General features: G+C 36.7%; 1 protein-coding gene across 1 annotated transcript in view; it reads left to right on the forward strand.

Moving 5' to 3' along the window:
- Positions 1-6,921: 6,921 nt before the first annotated feature.
- CLGN (calmegin) overlaps positions 6,922-24,316 on the forward strand; it is a 59,048-nt gene continuing 41,653 nt past the window's right edge. The window contains exons 1-2 of the mRNA XM_044225769.1: positions 6,922-6,994; positions 24,130-24,282. Coding sequence (XP_044081704.1) covers positions 24,139-24,282 — 144 coding nt within the window. The 5' untranslated portion in view covers positions 6,922-6,994; positions 24,130-24,138. The remainder of the gene's footprint in view (positions 6,995-24,129; positions 24,283-24,316) is intronic.

The following is a 24,316-nucleotide window of genomic DNA, read 5'->3' on the forward strand; positions in this document are numbered from 1 at the left end:
GTTTTAGTTTTTTAAAAATATGCCTATGTCAGTCATTTAAATGTTCTTTATCATTTCATGTTCTTAATCTATAATAAATATAAAAGAAATTTATTTTAGAAACAGTTGAAATATTTCTGTATGAATAATTTCTGAAAACTCAGATAAGACACTTAAAGTTTTGGGACACGTGAAGGTCATAGTCAGTTAAGCATCTGACTCTTGGTCCCAGCTCTCAGGTCATCATCTCAGAGTCCTGGGATGGAGCACTCCCCGCTCTCTCTCTCTCTTTAATATAAGTAAATCCTAAAAAAGATACTTGAAGTTTTTTTGTTCATAAGCAACAAAATATTGTGTTTCTATAATTTGCTAGTGTTTCATCCTATATGAAAAGTTATTTTTGTTTTACTACAGTGTACTGATCAAGGGGCAAAGTGTTTCAAGGTGTTGGAAGTAGGATTACCAGATAAAATACAGGATACCCCACTTAACCTTGAATTTAGTTGAACAATGACTTTTTTTTTTTTTTGTATCTATGTATGACCCGTTCTTTTTTTTTGCTGTTGCTACATTTGGTATGCCTAGTTGCAGGTGATGGAAAGAAAGGAAGTAGATAGGTATTTCCCATCAAAATGCTCTAACTGAATTGAATTTATGGTTTTGACTTTTATTAAAGAATGATGTATGGCATATTTGCATTTTCTTCAAAGCAGTTATTTCAAGTTTTATGTTTCTTTTCTATGTAAAATACATGTTACGACGTTCTCTTAGAATTTGGAACTAGAGAGGCACCTGGGTGGCTCAGTGGGTTAAGCCTCTGCCTTTGGCTCAGGTCATGATCCCAGGGTCCTGGGATCAAACACTGTGTCAGGCTCTGCTCAGCGGGGAATCTGCTTCTCCCTCCCTAACTGCCCCTGCTTGTGCTCTCTCTCTTTGTCAAATAAATTTTTTAAAAAACTTTTTTAAAGAATTTGGAGCTTTAAAAAAGATATTCTTTCCCAAAGAATTGTCATGATTCCTTTTGCCCATTGTGGGTATTTTGTTCCTCTTGACTAATAAGTTCAAAACTAATTTCATGTGAAATGTAGTACTCATAGTCACAGCAAAATTTTTCAGTTCTAATTTTATATTTAGGATTTTCTTTCATATATTAGTATTAAAAGATATTAGGTCTTTACTTAGTTATCCTAAATCTTTTCAGTATTTATATTTTAAATTATAAACATTAAAATAAAGTGAATGTTTAAAAATATCTGTACCTTATTTATAACAGTTTGTTGGCTTTAATGATAATCCAACAAGATGGATTTTCCAGGTATCCCAGTGATAGAAGTCTACTTTCAGTAATTTTAACACCAGGACAATATTAATAATACATCTTAAGAATCGTGTATTTTGCCAGTGTAAAACTATCTTATTTATAAAGGGAAAGTTTGTTAAAAGGACAGAATAATGAAAGAACATCATTCTCAAAAATTTTCATGAAAGTAATTCCATCTTTGTGAATGTTATTTCTGCATGTTACAGGTTTTTTGTTTTTATTTCAGAAAATATGAAGATAATAAGCATAACAAGAAAAAAACCCTATAATACCTTGGAACCGCAGAGAACCTTGCTTTCTCATGGCCTCTTTCAGAAATTATAATAATGAAAATGCATAATTGTATAGAAGAGGAGAAAACAGTAATCTACTAGAATTGAAAGTACTAAACTACCTCTTACATCAAGAAAAATTAAAATATTTATGATGCTTGTACTATTACTATTATAATTTAATTTTAAAATAGTAAAAGCAGGGAAGTTTTTGAAATTAAGAAATGTATTTTGTTAACTTAGTGATGTTGTCACATAATCTCATTAAATATCTACAAGTTTAGAAAATTGCCATTGCCACAAACAAGTTCTGTGTATACTGGAGTATGTTCTTATCCATTTTGTTAGGACATCTAAAGAAATAGAAAGCACAATTTAAGCAACCCTGGCTCTACATATTTAAAGATATCTTCTTTTAAATAAATTCATAAAACTATAAACTTACTATAAACTATAAACTTACCCCGAAGTGCCATTGAATTACCAACCTCTTGATATTTATATATTCTGATAGTCATTCAGTTCTAAAGATTTATAATTTCTCTTATTATTATCTTTTTAGCTCTGGGGTTAGTTGGTAGTTTTGCGTTTCCTTTTTCTTTCAAATATATTGGTTTTTGCCATCTTTTACTGTTGATTTCTTATTTAATTACATTGATATTAGTGGATTTTATCTGTGTGATGATTTGAGAATTGTTATGAATTTTACACCCCTTTTCAAATATGTTGCATTCACTTGTTTTTTATAAAAGTTAGTTTTGTGCTTTAAAAATGTCTTTTTAAAATATTCCTATTTATTGGGTAAAGGACTCTCTTATATGAGGCTTTTTAATTTACATTTTCAAGTTCTTTTAATTCTAATGAATTTTTGTCTGCTTGAATGATCTATCAGTTTCTTAGAGAAGTCTATTAAACTCCCCTATTCTTCTTGTTATTCTTTTGGGGTTTATTTTATTTGTTTTGAGAAATAATAAGAGATGTTTCTTCTTTCTCCTGATTCTTCAATAAAATACAAAAATCATAATTTATACTGCTAATGTATTAACTGTCCTTGACTGCCAAAACTTTACATATTTACCTCAGTCTAAACTGTGTCACATAACAACATATAAGGAGTATATGAAAGCTGAACCATTCACATTTCATTCTCCCTTTTTAGAAGAGAAGCAGCAATATGTCAAGTATATTTCAGTAAAGCTGAGGGGGTAGCAATAGCAAATGTGACTGTACTCTTTGGGTAAATAGGAGTTAACCCTCTACCAGCATAGGTGGGTAACAATATCTTGGGGTTTGTTGTATACTTCTGTGGAGCTTCCACTCTGTGGCAGATTTGCAGCAATTATGAAAAAATAATGGGAGCTAAACCTGGGCAGATATTTCCCACAAAAACTAATTACGTTTTTCCCCTTAATTACCTTTTTCCCTCCTAGTTACATTTTAGATGCTATGTTATTAATACTATTATTATTATATTAGTATTACATTATTAATAAATTAGTATTATTACTCATATTAATTGCCAGTCATAGGCAATGAATTATGAGGAAGTTTATATGAACTGATAGGTTTGTGTTTTGCCAGTATTAGTTTTCTTCTTGGGTTTGTGTTTTGCCAGTATTAGTTTTCTTTCTAGAAGCCCAGATAAAATGAAGATTTTTTAGGAGGATTTGGTTTACTGAAATTATTATGAATAGAGACAGAAAGCATAAACCAATGAATTTTGATGAAGAAATAGAGAAAGCTGTTGAGAGATAACAAGCACAAAGAGACATTAAACCTAGATGATTACACAAGGGAATTTAGCTAAACTTTGCGAAACCAGATAGTCCCAGTATTTTAAAATTGTTTGAGTATAGCAAATAATGGAAAAGTTACCAACTCTTTTAGTGGTGGAAATATAACATGAATACCTGGTCCTGATAATGATAGCACAAAAAAAAAAAAAAAGAAAGAAAAAAAACCACAGACCTATATGATGCAGAAATCTTAAATGCAGTATTAGAGATAAATTCCTAAGCCACATTAAGAGAACAATACACCATGACCTGTTTTTTTTTTTTTTAAGATTTTATTTATTTCATTTGACAGATAGAATTCACAAGTAGGCAGAGAGGCAGGAAGAGAGAGAGGAAGGAGGAAGCAGGCTCCCTGCTGAGCAGAGAGCCCGACGCGGGGCTCGATCCCAGGACCCTGGGATCATGACCCAAGCCGAAGGCAGCGGCTTAACCCACTGAGCCACCCAGGCGCCCCATGACCTGGTTTTTTGATACCAAGTGGGTAAGGATCTGGATAGGATTCTTACTGATAGGTCTCAGGAGAAAAATCATATGATTATTTCCGCAGAAAAATGCAACACCTATTTTCTATAAGAATATTAAAATAACAATGAATGGATACTTTCTTAACATGATAAACACATATGAACAATATATGTACTAAAAATTATCTGTTCATATGAAATTAGAATCTCATTGAGTGTCCTGTATCTTAATTTGCTAAGTCTGATAGTTCTAGATACGGTGTATATACCTCAATTCTAAAAATGGTTATTTAATGGGGAAACACTGGAGGCATTTCTACTAGCATCAGAAACCGAGCAAATGAACCCCACTATCTCCAGGACTGTTACATTGTTCTGGCAAGGTTAGCCAATGAAATTTGAAAAGGAAAAAGAGTTATAGGCATGAGAATTGGAAAAAAGCAAAGTTCTGTTTGAAGATAGGATGATAATATATGTGGAAAAATTCAGGGGACTTAATCACAAAACTAATTAAAATAATACAGTGAGATATTGGGATATAACTTTAGCAGTCAAAAGTGAGTAACTTCTTAAAAGTGATAATAAACCCTTAGAATATATTACGAATGGGAAAAACCTCTTTTATAATATCAGTGAAAAAGACATTTAGGAATAAATCTAAGAAGAAATGTACAAAACAAAGAAACTTTTGGAAGTGATAGAAATAGTCTATATTTTAATTGCGGAAGTGTTTTCAGAGGTATGTACACTTGTCAAAACTCATCAAATTGTAAGCTTTAAATGAATGGTATTTAGTGTATGTAAATCTCAGTGAAGTTGATCTAAAGATAAATGTGCAAAACCTATACAAAGAAAGCTATAAAACACTCCTAAAGATGCAAGACACTCAGGCAAATAGAAAGGCTTCTCTCTTCTCGGATACGACATCTCATCAAAATTTTAGTTCTTCATAAGGTAACTTACAATCTTATTGTGATCCCAGTAAATATGCCAACAATCTTTTTCTGCTGGAGGTCGGCATATTGATACTAAGGTTCATATGGGAAAAAAAATCCAAGAATATCTGGAGAAGTACTGAAAAGGAAAAGCCAGGAGGGGATCTAGAACAACCAGACAGTAAAATATTTTTCAAAGCCTTTATAATTAAAACACTGTAGCACTTTGTACCAGCATTTGGGTAGACAAATCACTGAAATAGAGTAGAAAGTCCAGAAATACACTCAAGTACATATGGATACTTAGTAAATGATAAAAGCAGTATCTTAAATCGCTGGGCAAAGAGATACTCTGATAAATGATATCAGGACAACTGGATAGGCTTTTGGAGAAATAAAAGACTTACATGCCCCACAAAAACTTCAAATGAGTCAGAAATAATTAAAATTATACAAGTATTAAAAGAAAATATAGGTGAATCACTCTACAACCTGGGAGTAGAGAAAGGTATTTTTTAAAAGATTTTATTTATTTGACAGCGAGAGAGACCACAAGCAGGAAGCGAGAGAAGCAGACTCCCCACTGAGCAGGGAGCCTATGGAGGTCTCAATCCCAGGATCCTGGGATCAGGACCTGAGCAGAAGGCAGATGCTTAACCAACTGACCCATTCAGTCTCCCCTAGGGAAAGGTATGCTAACTATAACTTAAAATGTGGAAGCAATATAAAGAAAACATTGCCTTTAAATATAAAAATTTATTCAGCCTCACTTAGAAGTAAAAATTAAAACTACACTGAGATCTCAAAAATTGCTCCATCAGGTTGGCAAAAATTCAAAAGCTTAACAGTACATTCTTTTGGGTGAGGTTATGTAGAAATAAACATTCTCATACACTGTTGATGAGGACACCAAATGATAGAACTCCTAAGGAGGGGATTTGGTAATATATAAGAAAACTACATAGTATTTATAACCATAGTGAGAAGCATGTGGGTGGCTTGGTGGATTGAGCCATAGACTCCTGATCTCTGCTCAGGTCATGATCTCAGGGTCTTGAGATCCAGCCCCATGTTGGCTGGGCACTCAGCGGGGAGTTAGCTTGAGATTCTCCTTCTCCCTCTGCCCCTTCCTCTCCTTGCCCTCTCTCTTAAAAAAAAAGTGAAACCACAATGAGACGTCATTGACTGACCTCTGGAAGGATTAAGACTGGCCATACCAAGCAATTAGCATAACTGGAATTCTCATACATGGCGGCTGGGAACATAAACAGCTCAGCATTTTCTTAAACAGTTGAACATATGCCTACCATACATCCCAGCTATTCAAATCCTGTCCAGATTTACTGTAAAATATTAGTGAGAGCTGCACGGCAAACCATCCATGGGGCCAAGAAGCTTGTGATTCAATCCTACCTTTACACTGTATTTTTATTTTTGGTGTGTTGTTTATAAGTAGAGGCTCTTGAGAGAGACAGGCCTGGATTTGAACCCTATTTCTTAATCAAAGTTTCAGACAAGTAATCATCTATAGTTCCTTCACCTGGGTTGCTGTGATGGTTAAATGAAATAATGGATGTAAATCCCCTAGAGTATAGTGAGCACAATAAATGTTACCAATTCTTACTGGTAGTATTTCAGAAAGAAAGCAATTATTTATATTAACATTCTATAGATCTTTATCATACGCACACCCACACGAAGTAAGAAGCCTCCTTGCAGACCACAATGACTTCTCATCTCTTAACATATAGAACTCTAGGAAAGGCCTGGGGTGCTAACTGGGCACTGTTCAAAACGGGGTTTATTTAAAACTCAGGACCCACTTCTGTGCAATAGCAGGCAGAACCCCTCTGAATGCAAAGAAGACAGCCGCTCCTAGGGAAGAGAAAGCCTTCCGGCTAATGAGGAATGCGTCCCATGCCAGTCCAGGAGCCCGGTCCATACCACGACTGGCTGGCAGAGCTGGCGCGAGCCCGAAGACGCGCCTTAGGGTGGCTGGACGCTCAGCACAAGCCTCGCCCAGCAGCGCCCCTCCGCGGCGGTTGAGCCTCCCGGTGCACGCGCCTCCCGCCGCCGCCTCCTCCCAGCTTGCAGCCGCACGCGCATGCGCGGTTAGCAGTCGCTGCTGGGCGGCCGCCGGCGGGACTGGTCTGGGGAAGCGCGGGGACCAAGTGGCAGCGACTCGGACATCTGAGCTGCCACTGCCGAAAACGGGCCCGCAAGACAGGTGCGTGGGTAGTGGGCCACTTGCCTGCTGCTCTTTCTGCTGGGGCTAGGGTGAGGAATGGGAGTCCTTGCTTCTACGCCCAGGGCGGGGATTCCTGGGCCGCTCCCCTCTCTTTGGCGACCCTCCAGGCTGAACAGGTTGGGGCCAGGTGAGGGGCTGGCTGTAGAGTTCGGGGCTGGAGTGCCCCGAGCTAGGTTCTTGGGTGGGCTCTCCCGGCCTCTGGAGGAGGAGAGCCAGCCACGAGCGGCAGAAGTGGATGCCACGCCGCGTCCTTTGGGTCCCCCCGAACTGCTGCGTCCACCTGCTGCGCTGGGGCTGGGGCGCAGAGAAGACGGGTGCCTTCTCCATCCCGGCCGGACCCCGGGGGCTAGAGCGGCCCCAGGGAGCGGAGTCCGTTATTCCAGCGGTTACCATTTCAGCCCCGTTCCAAGCTCGAGCGCAGGTGCGCGCGCAGGAGGGATCTACGGAGGGCGGGGGCGTGTCTGGCTGCAGCTCACCCCACCCGCTAGTTTTCACGAAAACGTGAACAAAACCAAAAAAGGCGCAGTTTACAATCTCTGCCTCTGTAAAGGCGAAGAGACCCAACGCTCTTAGCGCGGGGACCTGTAATTCCTGGCCTCTCCCTAGATGCACTGCCTGGAGCCCGGTGTGCGCCACCAGGGAAGGAGCGGGAGGGTTGGGTTGAATCCAGTGAAGCCCTAATTACTATAGACTCATTATCGCCCAAAGCCTGTTTACGATCAATCAGACGCTTTAGCTGATTTTATTTATAGCATCGCCCAAGCAACAAAGAGCCATTTGCTTGGGACTTAAAAGCAAGTGGCAACAAAGCACAGAAGGGGAAGAGAGAAAGTGGCCGTGGGAAGGAGTCTCAAATTACGAAAAAAGTTTGAAATTTTGATTCATAAAAGCCATCAAAACCATGATCTCAGTCTTAAGATTTCGCTTGCTTTAAAATTTTTACATCACTCTAGATAGCCTTCCCTTGGTAATAGTAAATTGGCCTCTTTTCACTTTACATTTCTGCCTTCACATTTGGTTGATTGGAACTTTCAATACCATTTAGACCTATCCTTAAAGCCTTAGAGCAAGATAATCTATATTATCTAGTTGATATAGTTAATCATTGTATATGAATAAGTATGTTGATGGATATCTAGAAACTGAATAGTGTTATGTTAGCTTTACTGCTTTTCAGTGCCTAGTAAGTTTTAGTGCTCTTAAGTAGAAAGCTAGAAGTGTCCATTTTAATGGACCTTTTAAATCATCTAGTTTGACTCTTGCAGTTGACAAATGAAAAACAACAAGCCCCAGGCAGTTTTAACCTCTTGCCTTTTCAATAATAGAACTAGGAGCTTGGTGTGAATGTGCCAAGTTCAGTGTATTTTCTATTATATCATTCTGTACTTGAGTTCTTCCGAAAGCTGCAGGACAACTAAAACTTTAAAAATAGTGATTTTAAAACTCTACCTTTGAGATGTACCACTTTTGGGTGAGTCCTCAATCAGCCACTGAAAATGATCAGCAGAAAGGCACCTCAGTTATAAGATCCAGCATACAGAATAGTATTAATGTATTACATACATAGGTGAGTGTTGAAGGGAGCGAAAGAAATAAGTTTTAAAAGGACAGATTTTATGCTGAGAACTGCTGTACATTTTTATAAACAGTAAGATAAGACTTGCTTTAGAAAACTCTTGCTGGAGAAAAGGTGGAGGAAAGATTTAGAGATTGGCCAGACTGAAAGTGATGAGGCTGAGGCAAAGTGGGAGTTTACTAATCTATTTCAGAAATGATAGATTCCTAATCTATTTCAGAAATGATAGATAGAGGCTGTGGCTTGGGGATAGAACAAGACATTTAAGAAATGCCCAAGTGTGTTCAGCCACCAGTGAAATAGGGGACCCATGAAAAAGAATAGTCTTAAGATAATGGCCAAGTGACTTGACTGGTTTAGTTGACTGGAGGTACAGTGAAGTGAGGAGGAACATTCAATAGATAGAGAAGCAGGTTTGGGAAGAAAGACTAAGTTCAAATTAGCAGAAACTTTGGGACAATCTTTCAAGATGGGATAGTGATTTGAAATTACGGAGTGACTTTTGAGCTGTGGATAAGATTTGGGAGTCCTTGGCTATCTTTTATAGGTAGAAGCCAAGAGTTTATGTCATGTAAGAAGAGATCCTGGGGACAAAAACCTAAGGAATAGCAACATTTACAGAAGATTGGAGAAAGTGCCTGTGTCCAAGGCTGAGAAAAGGAAGAAGTTAAGAATCAGGAATGGTGACAATAAAACCAAGGGAAGAGATGATTCCAAGAAGGAGGCAGTCAGGAGGAGCAGTAGTCAATAGAACTGAAAAATGTTATTGTACTTGTCAATGAAGACTTCGTTTGTAGTAACAGTTTCAAAGAACCTGTAATCAAGGAGCCCAGGAATGATAAAAGTATTATTGCCATTGCTGCCATAACTAATTACTACAAAAATAGCATCTTAAAGCAATACCGGTTTATTTTCTCTAGTTCAGTAGATCAGAAGTCTGACACAGGTCTCACTGAGCTAACGTCAGTGTGTCAGCTGGGTATCATTCCTTACTAGAAGCTCTGAGGAAATTCTGCTTCCTTGCTCATTCAGGTTGGTGGCAGAATTCAGTTTCTTGTGGTTGTAGGACTGAGGTTCCAGTTTACTTGTTGACTGTCAGCTGAGGGTTGTTTTCAGCCTCTGGAAGCTTAATTCCATCTTTAAAGCCCCTTTTTCTGTGTGAGGTAAAATTCACAAGACAAGATATTTGGGGTGCAAATATCTTTAGGGAATCAGTATTCTGTCTACCATAGGACATTAGAAGTATTAACAATTAATAAGAACATTTTTTTCCAAGGGCACCTGTGTGGCTCAGTGGCCTAAGCCTCTGCCTTCAGCTCAGATCATGATCTCAGAGTTTGGGATCGAGCCCCTATCAGGCTTTCTGCTCAGTGGGAAGCCCGCTTTCCCCTCTCTCTCTCTGCCTGCCTCTCTGTCTACTTGTGATTGATCTCTCTCTCTCTCTCTCTCTGTCAAATGAATATATAAAATCTTTAAAAATAACATTCTTTTTAGCTTTTGTTAGGGAAAGGAGATACCTAGAGACATTTATGTTATCCAATATGTGATCATTATAGTTCCAGTAGTAAGCCAGCTATTTTCTTAAATATCCTGAAATTTATGTAAACACTCTGTAAAATTTTAAAGGATCATAGTAACGTATTACCATGAACTTGTTGGTAATTGTATTTTTATATAACCTAAAACTGCTTCAAAATCTTTGCTAGAGAGATTTTAAAAGCCATTTAAACTAACTATATGTAGTTATAGTACATAAGTCTATATACATATGTACATAAGTCGTAGTTTGGATACACGTAAAAATATGGCTTTTCACATGTAAAACCTACAGAAACTGGAATGTATGTCTGAAGGATGGAATGTAAAATATTTAACCTTATATTTTATAGACCTTGAACTTTAATCCCATTTGGTGAGAATTAAATAATTAAACCTTCTCACCTTAGAGCCTTAATAAAAGGAATGTATAACCTAAAACTTGACCTAACTTTGAGTCTCCCCCCTCTGTTTAGCAGCACTCTGTATTCTTGAGTAAGAACACACTTTCTTTGTGTATAAACGGGATGCCAATACCTTGACCACAGAGTGCTGCAAAGATTGGGATCAATGTGTTTGAAAATAGTGTGTACACGAGACGGCACTGCTCATTCTTCCTGCCCCAATCTTCCCCTTTCAGTTCCTTCATCACATGCTGGTTGCTTTGTTCTTGCCTAGGGAAATCACTCCTTTCTCTCCTTTGCATCACACTTGATTCTTAAAAAAAAAACCAAAAAAACAAAACAAAATTTTTGAAAGATTTTATGTATTTATTTGAGAGAGGGAGAGCACAAGCAGGGGGAGCAGCAGAGGCAGAGGGAGAAGCAGGCTCCCGGTTGGGCAAGGAACCTGATGCAGGGCTGGCCTGGGATCCTGACTAAGCCACCCAGGTGCCCCCTTTAAAAAAAATTTTTTTTTTAAGATTTTAGTTATTTATTTATGTATTTAGAGAGCATGGGGGCAGGAGCAGAAGGAGAGGGAGAGAGAGAGAATCTCAAACCAACTCCACACCGAGCAGGGGATCCAGACTGGCTGCTGTCCAAATCTCAGGACTCTGAGATTAAGACCTGAGCTAAAATCAGGAGTCCGATGGTAACCGACTGAACCACCCAGGCGCCCTGCGTCATACTTTAAATGTGACTTTCTCAAGCAGTCTTCCTCTGACCTTTCCCCTACCATGTAAATTCAGTTCCCCAACTACCAACTTTAGAACTTACTTTCCTGTCACTTATTGTTGTTTACATATTATACCTGGGTTAATTTTTCAGTGTCGGCTTTCCATCTTAGACTGTAAGCTCTTTGAGATCAAGAGCTATATATGTTTTGCTAATTACTGTAACTGACACAATTCCTGACATGTAATTGGCAATCAAATATTTGTTAAATGGACTTGTGAATGATAAATGTTAATATCAACTGGCTGATCTCCCCTGAATTTCTGGACACGTCAGCCATCACAAAATTAGCAGATCTGTTGCGCAGCTCATTCTGAAGCATGCTAGTTTCTTTTGTGAGAAAATAGCTGCATTTCAAATGGAGTCTTGCAGCATCTTTGGAAGAAGGCTGCCTTCTAAGATGCTACTGTTTCCTGCCTCTCCATGTTGGATCTCCCGTGATCCTTCTAAGTGAATTTTCTGTGTGTTACATGAATTTTCTATTTGCTACTTGGAAAACTCCAAGAATACCCTCTAATTTTGGTGAGAATTTGTCCCATTTTATTTTTGTGATATGGTAACACAAACCTTTTAATCTGATTTTTCTGTTTACTATCTTTTCTAGCAAATTATGAATTGGGTTATTAATATGCAGTCTGTCTGGAGCAAAATTCTCAAGTAACTCATAATAAGAGAAGTTTCTTCATAGATGTAGCATAGAATTAAAAAATATGATTAATTTCCCCCATACTAAATTAGATCATAAAATACAAACTTTCTAGACCATTATCTCTCTTCTCTATAGAAAAGTTTTATTATGTTACTTTTATCAATGTTCTAACAAACCTTAGAGGACCAGTGTCGTAAGTATTTACATAACGATTTTTCTCTCAAAATAGTAGTTACAGACATCTATTATGTAAGGATTTAGTCCATAAATTTTTCCAGCAGTTAATTCTAAAAAAACATTTTTTTCTTTAAGGATCTTGTAGACTTTTTTGGACAGTGAGAACCCCCCCTCATTTTATTCCTGGCTTCCCTCTAAGTGCATAGAAACCCTTTCACTAAACGTATTGCTGTTCTGTTGCCGCAACAACAAACTCTTCCCAGCTGGTTGCTTCGTAACATCTTTTTCCAACTTTTTTCCCCTCTTACCCAGGAACTCGTTTGTTCATTTGTTCATTCATTCATTTTATGAATGTGTATCTGTTCTTACTCATCATGTGCTGGCCTTCTTGGGTGCTGTGAATACAGAAATGAGAAGGAGTTCCTGTCCTCAGCAGGCTTATATTTTTGTCTATGTTGTGTTTTGCATGATGCCTTCAGCTATTCTTTTGGAACTCTGCTGAGGTAGTATAAATCCTAAATACATAAATAAAAAAATCATTCTAAAGTTTACATCAATATAATTTTGAAAATGACCTTAGTATATAATTCAAATAATATTCTTATATCCAGAATTTCAGCTCTGTTCCTCTCATTAATCTCAGAACTTCAGTAGCTTCTCTCTTTGCAGGATCAGAGCCAGACTCCTTGGGCTGTTTTGTAGTACTGGTATCTGAACTGCCAGAAAGTTGTATTTTCAATTATTATTTCTGCTGTTATGGTTCTTTTTCTACTTTTTGCTCTATTGCTTGGGGTCTTTTCATTGTTTCTAGGTTTTTCTGATTTAGGAAGAAAATACCTGGTCTTGGTCAAAAGTATGTATTAGTTAACGTAATGCTCAAATACATAGAAAACAAAACTATCCCAAAGACCCAGCACAGTTTCTGGCTGCTGGCCTTCTGAAGGAGTGGGTAGCTGTGGCAGTTAATTGTACGTGTCTGCTTGACCAAACCACGAGGTGCCCAGATACTCAGGCATTCTTCTGGGTGTGTCTGTGAGGGTGTCTGGGGATGAGGCAAACATTTGAATGATAGGTTGAGTAATGCAGATTGCCCTCCCCGGGGTGGGGAGCCTTCATCCGATCAGCTAAAAGTCTGAACTAAACAGGAAGGCTGACCTTCCAGTGAAGAAGAGGAAATTCCTCCAGCCAGGCTGTCAGAGCTGGCACTTCCATCTTTTCCTGTCTTTGGACTCGAGCTGAAACATTGGCTGTGTTTGGGTTTTGAGCCTGCTGGCTTTCAGACTAGAAGTTATACCAGTGACTTTCCTGGCTCTCGGGCCTTCAGACTCAGACTATACCCGCATCATTGGCTTTGCTGGGTTCCACCTAACTCCAAAGAAAATATAGTCCAGTCATGTCCCCTGGAAAAAGAGAGAAAAGCTTGGTGATCAGCCATCAATCTCTCTCACACTCTACAACAATTACTGGGTATCCTGCGATTGTCTTTCCTTTTAGGGCTCCAGCCACCTTTGATGTGGAAGTGAGCATTACTTCAGTACCAGTACGTGAGCTGCACTTTATAATTTGTGATTGCGGGCTCACAGCGGAGATTGAGGAGGGCTTTTAGGTGATGTTGGTGAAACTCTTTGAGATCGATTGGGCTGCTTGACCTTTGTTTCAGATGTCAGTGAGAATGGTATCTCCTACTTGGCCAAAGTTACCTACACTTTAATTTGTTATTGAATCAGCCCAGAAGCAGTGCAGAGAACATATGCTAGATCAAAGATGCAGGAAAATGGATGCACTTCTTCCATTGAATTGCCTCCCTTCTTCCTCAGGCTTAGATGATATTTGGTGATTTCAGCAATCTGTATAGAGTAAGGAATGCACAGAAAGCTTAGAATCCTGGACATGCTAGCTTGTTTATTGTAAGCAGGGAAGTTGTGGGGGGGGAGTGGCATTAGCATTAAATCTTATACCTTATACCATATAAATGAAAGCTTGCTGCATTGAACATGCATAACTTAGGACAACTATTTATTTTTCTTATTTTTTAAAGATTTTCTTTATTTATTTGACAGAAAGAGACAGCAGGAGAGGGAACACAGGCACGGGGAGTGGGAGAGGGAAAAGCAGGCCTCCTGCCAAGCAGAGAGCCCAATGTGGGGCTCGATCCCAGGACCCTAGAATCATGACCTGAGCTGAAGGCAGACGCTTAATGACCAAGCCACCCAGGTGCCCCAGGACAACTATTTAAATCATAAAGAAACAGAAGATTTGAACAGTAATATATACCAATTGGACCAAGTGGATGTATTGTATAGAACATTCCATCTAACAACAGGGAGAAAAATTAATACCAGTCAATTGAAATAAATATTAATAACAATCTTCCTCCAGCTCATCCAAAAAACTGAAGAGCCAGGAATACTTTCAAAGTCATTCTATGAGAGCAGTATTACCCAGATACCAAAGCCAGGCAAAGACAATACACGAAAAGTATAGACAGTATCACTGATGAATATTGATTCAAATGCATTATTTTTCTTAAGTGCACATGGAATATTTTGTAGGATAGACCATATGTTAGGCCAAAAAACAAATCTTAATACATTTTTAAAAACTGAAATCATACAAAGTGTTTTTTTCAATTATAATATAGTAAAATGAGCAATCAGTAGCAGAAGGAAAATAGAAAAATCCACAAATATGTGGAACATAAAGAAACACTCTTAAACAGACAAAAGGCCAAAAAGGAAATCACAAGGAAATTAGAAAATATCTTGAGATAAATGAAAAGAGAAATGCAACATACCAAAACTTAATGGGATGCAGTATAAGTTTTGTTAAGAGGGATATGTATAGCTGTCATTTACATTAAAAAATTAAAATTTCAAATTTGCAACTTAACTTTGTACCTTAAGGAACTAGAAAAACCAAAGCTAGCAGAAGGAAGGAAATAATAAAGATTCAGTGAGAGATAAATGGAATAGAGAGTAGATAAACAATAGAGAAAATCATTGAAACCAGGAGTTAGTTTTTCAAAAAGATCAACAAAATTAACTAACCTTTAGCTACATTGAGTAAGAAAAAAAAAAAAAAGAAGACTCTAAAGTGGAAGAGGGTACATTATACCATTATACCTGATTCTATAGATTAAAAAGGACTGTAAGAAAATACTACGGACAATTGTATGCCAACAACTGGGTAATCTTGATGAAATGGGTGAATTCCTAGAACATACAATCTATTAAGACTGAATCATGATGAAACAGGAAATCTAAACAGACCTAGAACTAGTAAGAAGATTGAATCAGTAATCAAACATCTCCCAACAAATAAAACCCAAGCGTGATATTGTATTCTTTATTTTGATTTGCCTCTAGCTACTCAAGTTGACTGCTTAACCTATTACTTTTAAGTATTGTGTTAACAGCGGCCCACAAGTTTCTTCATATGGTTTTTTTCATCTCAGTTATGTTCAGTGATTCTGATTGTGATTTCTTTGTCAAGCCTTGATTATCTGAGTGTCATTTTTAAGAAAATAAATTCATGGCACCTTTTAAATGATCTTTTTTATTGTTGGTCATTTAATTATATATGATCAGAGGGAAAAAATAAAAACCCACAAGAGTGCATGGCTTAACTAATAAAGTCTACCAAACATTGAAAGAAGAAGTAATACCAATCTTCCTCTAGTTCTTTTGATTAATTAAAGCAGAGGAAGATTTTCTGAAACTCATTCTCTGAGGGGGGTGTTTTCCTGATACCAAAGCCAGACAAAGAAACTACAAGAGAACTACAGACCAATATCCTTACTGAATATTGATGCAAAAATCCTTAACAAAATACTAGCAAACAGAATTCAGCAGCACATTAGAAAGATTATACAGTGGGGCTTCTGGGTGCCTCAATCACTTAAGTGTTTGCCTTTTGATTTTGGCCCAGGTCATCATCACGGGGTTGTGAGATTGAGCCCTGTGTTAGGCTCCATGTTCAGCGGGGAGTCTACTTGAGATTCTCTCTCTACCTCTTCCTCTGTCCCTCCCCTTGCTTGCATTCTCTCTCTCCCTAATAAATAAATCTTAAAAAAAAAAAAAAAGGTTATACCCCATGAACAAGTGGGATTTATTCCTGGCATGCAAGGATGATTCAATATATGAAAATCAATCAGTGCAATATAACACATTTCCAAAATAGAGGTGGAAAACTGTGATTATCTCAGTTGATGCAGCAGTAGCATTTGACAAGATTCAACACAAATTTATGATAAAGACACAACAAGCTGTGAATACAAAGAAACAACCTCAATGTAATAAAGGTCATATATGAAAAGCCAACAGCTAACACCATACTCAGTGATGAAAGGCTGAAAACTTTTTCTTTAAGAACTAGGAAAAAACAAGTATTCCTGGGTTTTTTTGTCACTTCTGTTCAACATAGTATTAGAAGTCCTAGCAGAAGCAATTAGGCAAGAAAAAGAAATAAAATTGAAAAGGAAGAAATAAAATTTCTTCATAGATAACATGATGTTATATGTAGACAAAACCTAAAAGCTCTACCAGAAAAACATGTTAGAGCTAATAAAAGGAGGATGGTTGCCAGGGGCTTGAGAGAGGGAAAATTAGGGAGTTGTTGTTTAATGGTATAGATTTTAGTTTTACAAGATGAAAAGAGTTCTGGAGATTTGGTTGTACAACAGTGTAAATGTACTTAGCACTACTGAATTGAATGATTAAAATTGTTTTAAATGGTAACTTTTATGTTGTAAATTCTACCACAATTAAAAAAAAATTCTTTAACTATACAAATTAGTTGCTTGTGTTTTGGAGTTTCACCTCATTGTCAGCCTCTCAATGCAACAATACAGACCTGGCCACATTTTACCACCTCCTTTAAGAAATAATAAAGTGACAAACCTCACAATTTTGTTTGGAGCTTAAGGACATATTGGCACCATACTGTGACCTTCATGATTTAATTCTTAGTTGTCAGCTTGTCTATCACTGACAATTATAGAGCACTCAGGAATTAAGCAGAAACTATTAGGTCTGTATTTCTGGTTCTCATTTAAAAGTAATAAATAGCAGCAATGACCTTGAACTACATCATTTTTAAATGGAGACTACTATCTGTAGAACTGTATTGCCTGTAGAGTGGTTTGTGACCAACAGCAGTTTATTTTTAAGCATTTCATTTTTGTAGTAAGGTAATATGGTCATTTCTGGGTAAATATCTTACTAGCTTAATACTAATAACCTAAATCTGAGAAATTTCCAAGAGGTTCAAAGTATGTGCCATTACCATTTTTGTAATTTCTGTTGCTCTTTCAAAAAGCATATGATAATGCAGTGGGGTAAGATTAAAAGGTAGCATGGTATATTGATGTACAGTTCTAGATTTTGATCTTGTTTCATATTTTCAACCCATGTGACTTTGACCAAGTTTTTAAATCTGTTTTCAATTTGTAGACTGGAAGTAGTAATGCCTTCTTACTCATGTCCTGGGCTGCAGAGATTAATTTAGCTTATCCCTTTATGCAAATGCATGATTATAGTCATAGAGCCTTAGAGACAATATTCAGACTTTTAAGATAAAAGATTTTCTAAACTTTTTTCCTAAAGCTTTGTTAACTATTTCTGAAGGAAAGTTAGGAAGAATTGTAATATAGAAAACAGAATGGGATTGTTCTGGATGAAGTAAGAATAAGGTTCCAGTAGAGTACTGCCTGCTTGGTGTTCCCTAAACTCTCCCAGCAGCCCCATACACCAGAGGTCAAACAAAGCACTTAGAATATATTTTTTCAACAAATTAATTATTAAGAAACTAAAGTCTGTGTTCATTTTGAAGAAGAAGATATGGGCCACAAGTGGTATCGTTATTACTGCTATTGTTTTATGCATTTCTGTTTTACTTAAATGTTATTGATAGTGAGTCAAGCAAAACACTTTACTACATTATGGAAATCGTGAGAAACTTTTAAAACTTGAGAACTGGAGCTTTTAGAATTATTAACAATTCATAAGCAATTTGCAAATGTACTCATTCCCGTGCCAATAGTAAAAAAATTTTTAAATAAACCTACCTATGGTTATTGAGTCAAATTGATCTCTTTAAATTTACTTTCTATCTCACTTACACCTCTTTTTTATGATTCAGGGAGCTTAAACTCTCCTAACAAATAACAGCATACATCAATTTTTGTGTTGTCTTTGTCCATTAAAATGGTAGTATTAACCATATAATAATATAATATAGAATATTCCAATTATGGCAGATCAGTTGATTTTTAAAAAACGCATTTTTCAAAGTAAATCCCTTGTTATAGTCAGTGTCCCACAGAAGAAACCAAGGCTAACTTGATTTACTGATTTAACTTGATATATTCATATAAAGTTTTGATTTCATTAGGAAGGGTCTAATCACAGATCAGTGAAACCAGGAGCTGGTTCTTTGAAAAGATCAAGAAAATTGATAAGCCTCTAGCAAGACTTCACAAAAAAAAAAAAAAGAGAGAGAGAGAGAGAAGGGACCTAAATAAACAAAATTACCAATGAAAGAGGAGAGAAAACAACTGATACAAATAATTGTAACAGAATATTATAAAAGTCTGTAAGCAAACCACCTGGACATCTTAGAGGAAATGGATAAATTCCTAAAAATGTGTAACCTACCAAAATTAAAGCAGGAAGAAATAGAAAATTTGAACAGACCAATTACCAGCAATGACATTGAATCAGTAATCAAAAAACTCTGAACAAACAAAAGTATAAGACCAGACAGCTTCACAGGCAAATTCTGCTGAACATTGAAAAAAGAATTAAGGGGTGCCTGGGTGGCTCAGTGGGTTGGAGCCTCTGCCTTTGGCTCAGGTCATGATCCCAGGATCCTGGGATTGAGCCCCACATTGGGCTCTCTGCTCAGCGGGGAGCCTGCTTCCTCCTCTTTCTCTCCTGCCTCTCTGCCTACTTGTGATCTCTGTCAAATAAATAAATAAATTTAAAAAAAATTAATACCCATTCTTCTAAAACTATTCCACAAAATACAACAGGAAGGAAAACTTCCAAATTCATTCTATGAAGCCAGTATCATCCTGATACCAAAAACGGATAAAAACATCACAAAAAAAGAGAATTATAGGCCAATATCTCTCATGAATATAGATGCAAAAATCCTCAACAAAATATTAGCAAACTGAATCCAACAGTATGTTTAAAAAAATCATATACCTCAATCAAGTGAGATTTATTCCCAGGATGCAAGATGGTTTAATATTCATAAAACAATCAACATGTTATGTCACATCAGTAAAAGAAAAGATAAAAGCCATATGACCCTTTCAATATATGTAGAAAAAACATCTGAAGAAGTACAGCATTTATTCATAGTAAAAAAGAAAAAAAAAACCTCTGCAAAGTAGGTCTAGAAAGGAACAAAATAATAAAGGCCTTAAATGAAAACCAACAACCAACACAATGGTGAAAAACAGAGCTTTCCTCCTAAGGTCAGGAACAAAGCAAGGATATCTACTCTTACCACTTGTATTCAACAGAATACTGGAAGTCCTAGCCACGGCAATTAGATGACATAAAGAAATAAAAGGTCCAAATTGGTAAGAAGAAGTAAAACTCAATATTTGCAGATGAGATAATAGTATATATAGAAAACACTAAAGACTCCACCCAAAAAGTACAAGAACTGATAAATGAATTCATTTAAGTTGCAGGACAACAGAAATCTGTTGCGTTCCTATATACTAATAATGAAGCAGCAGAAAGTGAAACGAAGAAAACACTCCCATTTACAATTGTACCCAAAGCAACAAAATATCTAGGGATAAACTTAACCAAAGAGGTGAAAGACCTCTACTTTGAAAACCTATAAAACACTGATGAAAGAAATTCAAGACGACACAAAGGAATGGAAAAACATTTCCATGCTCATGGATTGGAAGAACAAATATTGTTAAAATGTCTATTCTACTTAAAGCAATCTACACATTTACACAATTCCTATCGAAATACCAACAACAATTTTCATAGAACTAGAACAAAAACAATCCTAAAACCTGTGTGGAATCAGAAAAGACCTCTAATAGTCAAAGCAGTCTTGGCGGGGTGGGGGATGGAGGCATCACAATTCTAGACTTCAAGTGATATTACGAAGTGGTAGTAATTAAAACAGTATGGTATTGACATAAAAATAGATACACAGAACAACGGGATAGAACAGAAAACCTGCAATTATATGATCAAGTAACCTTCAGCAAAGGAGGAATGAATATACAATGGGAAAAAAGTCTTTTCAACAAATGGTATTGGGAAAACTGTATAGCCACATGCAAGGGAACGAAACTGGACCACTTTCTTACACCATACACAAAAACAAACTCAAAATGGATTAAAGAGGGGCGCCTGGGTGGCTCAGTGGGTTAAGCCTCTGCCTTCGGCTCAGGTCATGATCTCAGGGTCCTGGGATCGAGTCCCGCATCGGGCTCTCTGCTCAGCAGGGAGCCTGCTTCCCTCTCTCTCTCTCTCTCTCTCTGCCTGCCTCTCTGTCTACTTGTGATCTCTGTCTGTCAAATAAATAAATAAAATCTTTAAAGAAAAATGGATTAAAGACCTAAATGTGAGCCCTGAAACAATAAAAATTCTTGAAGTTAGCATAGTCAGTAATCTCTCTGACATCAGCTGTAGCAACATTTTTGTCTCCTGAGGCAAGGGAAATAAAAGCAAAAATAAACTGTTGGGATTACATCAAAATAAAAGGTTTCTGCACAGTGAAGGAAATAATCAACAAAACTAATAGGAAACCTAATGAATGGGAGAAGATATTTGCAAATGGCATACCTGATAAAGGGTTAGTATCCAAAATATATAAAGAACTGATATAACTCAACACCCAAAACCCAAATAATCCAGTTAAAAATGGGCAAAAGACTTGAACAGACATTTCTCCAAAGAAGACATGCAGATGGCCAACAGACACAGAAAAAGATGCTCAATATCACTCATCATCAAGGAAATGCAAATCAAAACAACAATATCACCTCATACCAGTCAGAATGGCTAACATCAAAACATAAGAAGCAATAAATGTGGACAAAGATGGTGGAGTTAAAAAACCCTCTTGCACTATTGGTGGGAATGCAAATTGGTGCAGTCATTGTAGAAAACAGTGTGGAGGCTCTTCAAAAAATTAAAATAGATTGCCCTATGATCCTGGAATTGCATTACTGGGTATATACCCCAAACTACAAGAACACTAATTTGAGGGCTGTATGTGCCCCTGTGTTTATTGTGGCATTATTTACAATAGCTAAACCATGGAAGCCATCCCAAGTGTCCATTGATGGATGAATGGATAAAGTTGTGGTATATATTGGTAGGCACACACACACACACACACACACACACACACACACCCCGGAATATTAGCCATAAAAAAAGAATGAAATCTTGCTATTTGCAACAACACTGAACTAGGGAGTATTATGTTGAGCAAAATAAGTCAAAAGAAACATAAATACCATATGATCTCACTCCTATGTGGCATTTAAGAAACAAAACAAAAGAACAAAGGGAAAAAAGAGAGAAACAAACCAAGTAGCAAATTCTTAACTATAGAGAACAAACTGATGGTTACCAGAGGGGAGGTGGGTGGGTGGATGGGGGTTTTGACATTGGAGATTTAAAAAAAAAAAAAAAAGAGTTCTAATCATTCGGCCTAACTCTGTGGAAGAAAGCTTTTTATAATCTGACCATTTCTTTTCTAAAAACAGCTTTATTAATACATTGTACACCTTCAGGTCCACTTGTTTAATGTGTGGAAGCGAATGGGTTTTAATACATTCACACAGTTATATAACATTACCATATTCAGTTTTAGGAAATCTTCATTACCCCTTAACCCTTTCTTCCCACTCCTTTCCCTAGGCACTCACTAAATCTATTTTCTATTTCTATGGATTTGCCTCTTCTTTTCAATGGGATCATGCAACATGTGGTGTTTTATCCCTGGCCTCTCTCACTCAGCATGTTTTTTGAGATTCATCTATCTTATATCTGTACTCCATTCTGTTTTATTGGTAAATAATATTTTATTGTTTAGATAGCTCACATTTTGTTTAACCATTAGTTGATGGACACGTGGGTTGTTTCTACTTTTTGGTTATTACGAAAAATATTTCTTAAAACATCTATATTTAAGTTTGGGGGCAGATACCTACTGGTGGAATTGCTAGGTTATAGAGTAGTTCTATTTTTAACTTGAAGAACTGCCATATGATCTAACAAAACTTGCATCATTTTACCTTCCTGCCAGCACAAAGATAACAATTTCTCTACATCCTCCTAGCACTTGTTAATGTCTCCTTTTTATTATAGCCATTCTGGTGGATATAAATTGCTTATCTCGTAAATCCAGTGTTTCTTTTTTTTTCTTTCTTTTTTTTTTTTTTTTGTTACAAAAAAATTTTACTGAGTTCATGATCTCCCATCTATAAACTTTGAAAGGTTTCATGGATCTCAGAGAGTTGAAGAAACTTTACAAATGGAAACACATACATTTTAATGAAATGGAAATTACCAGCTGTACTAATTTTGATAAATGTTTCAGTCTTTTACATTTTTTTTTATTTTTGATATTTTATTTAGTTTGAATTCTTTTTTTTTTCCAATTTATTTATTTTCAGAAAAATCCAGTGTTTCTTAAGCAGACCCAGCTATTGATATTTTCTGGAAGATGTAAGAGTTTTCTCTAAGAATTTACTTTTTTTTTTTTTCTTAAGATTTTATTTATTTATTTGACAGACAGAGATCACAAGTAGGCAGAGGCAGGCAGAGAGAGAAGAGGAAACATGCTCTCCGAGGAGCAGAGAGCCTGATGCGGGGCTCGATTCTAGGTCTCTGGGATCATGACCTGAGCTGAAGGCAGAGGCTTTAACCCACTGAGCCACCCAGGCGCCCCGAGAATTTACTTTTTTTTAAAAATTGTCATGTTGATGGTAACTGAAAAAAAAAAATAATAATAGAGCTGTACTGTGGGTCATCTGGATCACTCGCCCACCACATAACCAAGGCCTGCCACATTCTTTCAGTGTCCACATTTACTTTGCGTTAGAAAGGCCATTGGCACCAAAAAATAAACTTGAATTTTAACATGTTAATGGGAAGAGGACATAAATCATATATTTCTGCCAAGAGTCAGATAAATTCTGTTTGGTTTCTAATGCTATAATAAGGAATGGACACTTAGCAGTATTTAAATGGAGACATGGTGAGATTATTGAGTCATCAAAGTATTATGATAAATGTAAAAGAATGTTAATCCAGCTTAGTGAACCTGATTGCAGTTCTGATTGTTCTTTCAGCTGTGATTTGATTCATGAAAAGACTGTCACATTAAATTGTGATAAAATTATTTTTCTTTAGGGTTTTTTTTTGGTGTTTATATGTAGATATACTTTGGTTTCATAATTGTGAAACTCGGATTGTATGTTTATATATACTTAAGCAACATTGTAATTAAAAAATAAACATTTAAGAATCATGATCCTTATTTCTTTCTTTTAAAGGGGTCCACGCCTTTTTTTTTTTTTAAAGATTTTATTTATTTGAGAGAGAGTGTGTGTGCAGAGGAGGGCCAGGAAGGGAGGGAGAGAGAGAGTGGGGCAAGTAGATTCCTTGCTGAGCAGAGCGCTGGGTGGGGCTGGATCTCAGGATTCTGAGATCATGACCTGAGCCGAAACCAATAGTCAGCCGCTTGACCTTGACCCACTGAGCCATCCAGGTGTTGCTTGGCTCTTTGTTAATAGAGGCAGGTGGGTAGCTCCAGAATCTGTGTCCTGTGGGATTTGACATTTGTGTTTTTATTTGTTCAAAGTGTAATATACATAATTTTGCCAATGATTTGTTTTAAAAGCCATCTTAGAATAAAGGTGGTATTAAAGAGAAATTATTTCTTTGTAAGTGTACTTATTTTTCACAACTTTTATTTTCACTGATAACTTTTAACTTCACAGGTAATCGGTATGCATTTCCAAAGCTTTTGGCCATGTTTGGCACTAATGTTCATCTCAATTAATGCAGAATTTATGGATGATGGTGTTGAGATGGAAGATTTTGATGAAAATTCAGAAGAGATTGATGTTAATGAAGGTGAACTCTCCTCAGAGGTGAGGTTATTGTGAACTGAGTTGTAAGTTATCC

The sequence above is a fragment of the Neovison vison genome, chromosome 11 (genome assembly GCF_020171115.1).
Source record: "Neovison vison isolate M4711 chromosome 11, ASM_NN_V1, whole genome shotgun sequence".
NCBI lineage: Eukaryota > Metazoa > Chordata > Mammalia > Carnivora > Mustelidae > Neogale > Neogale vison.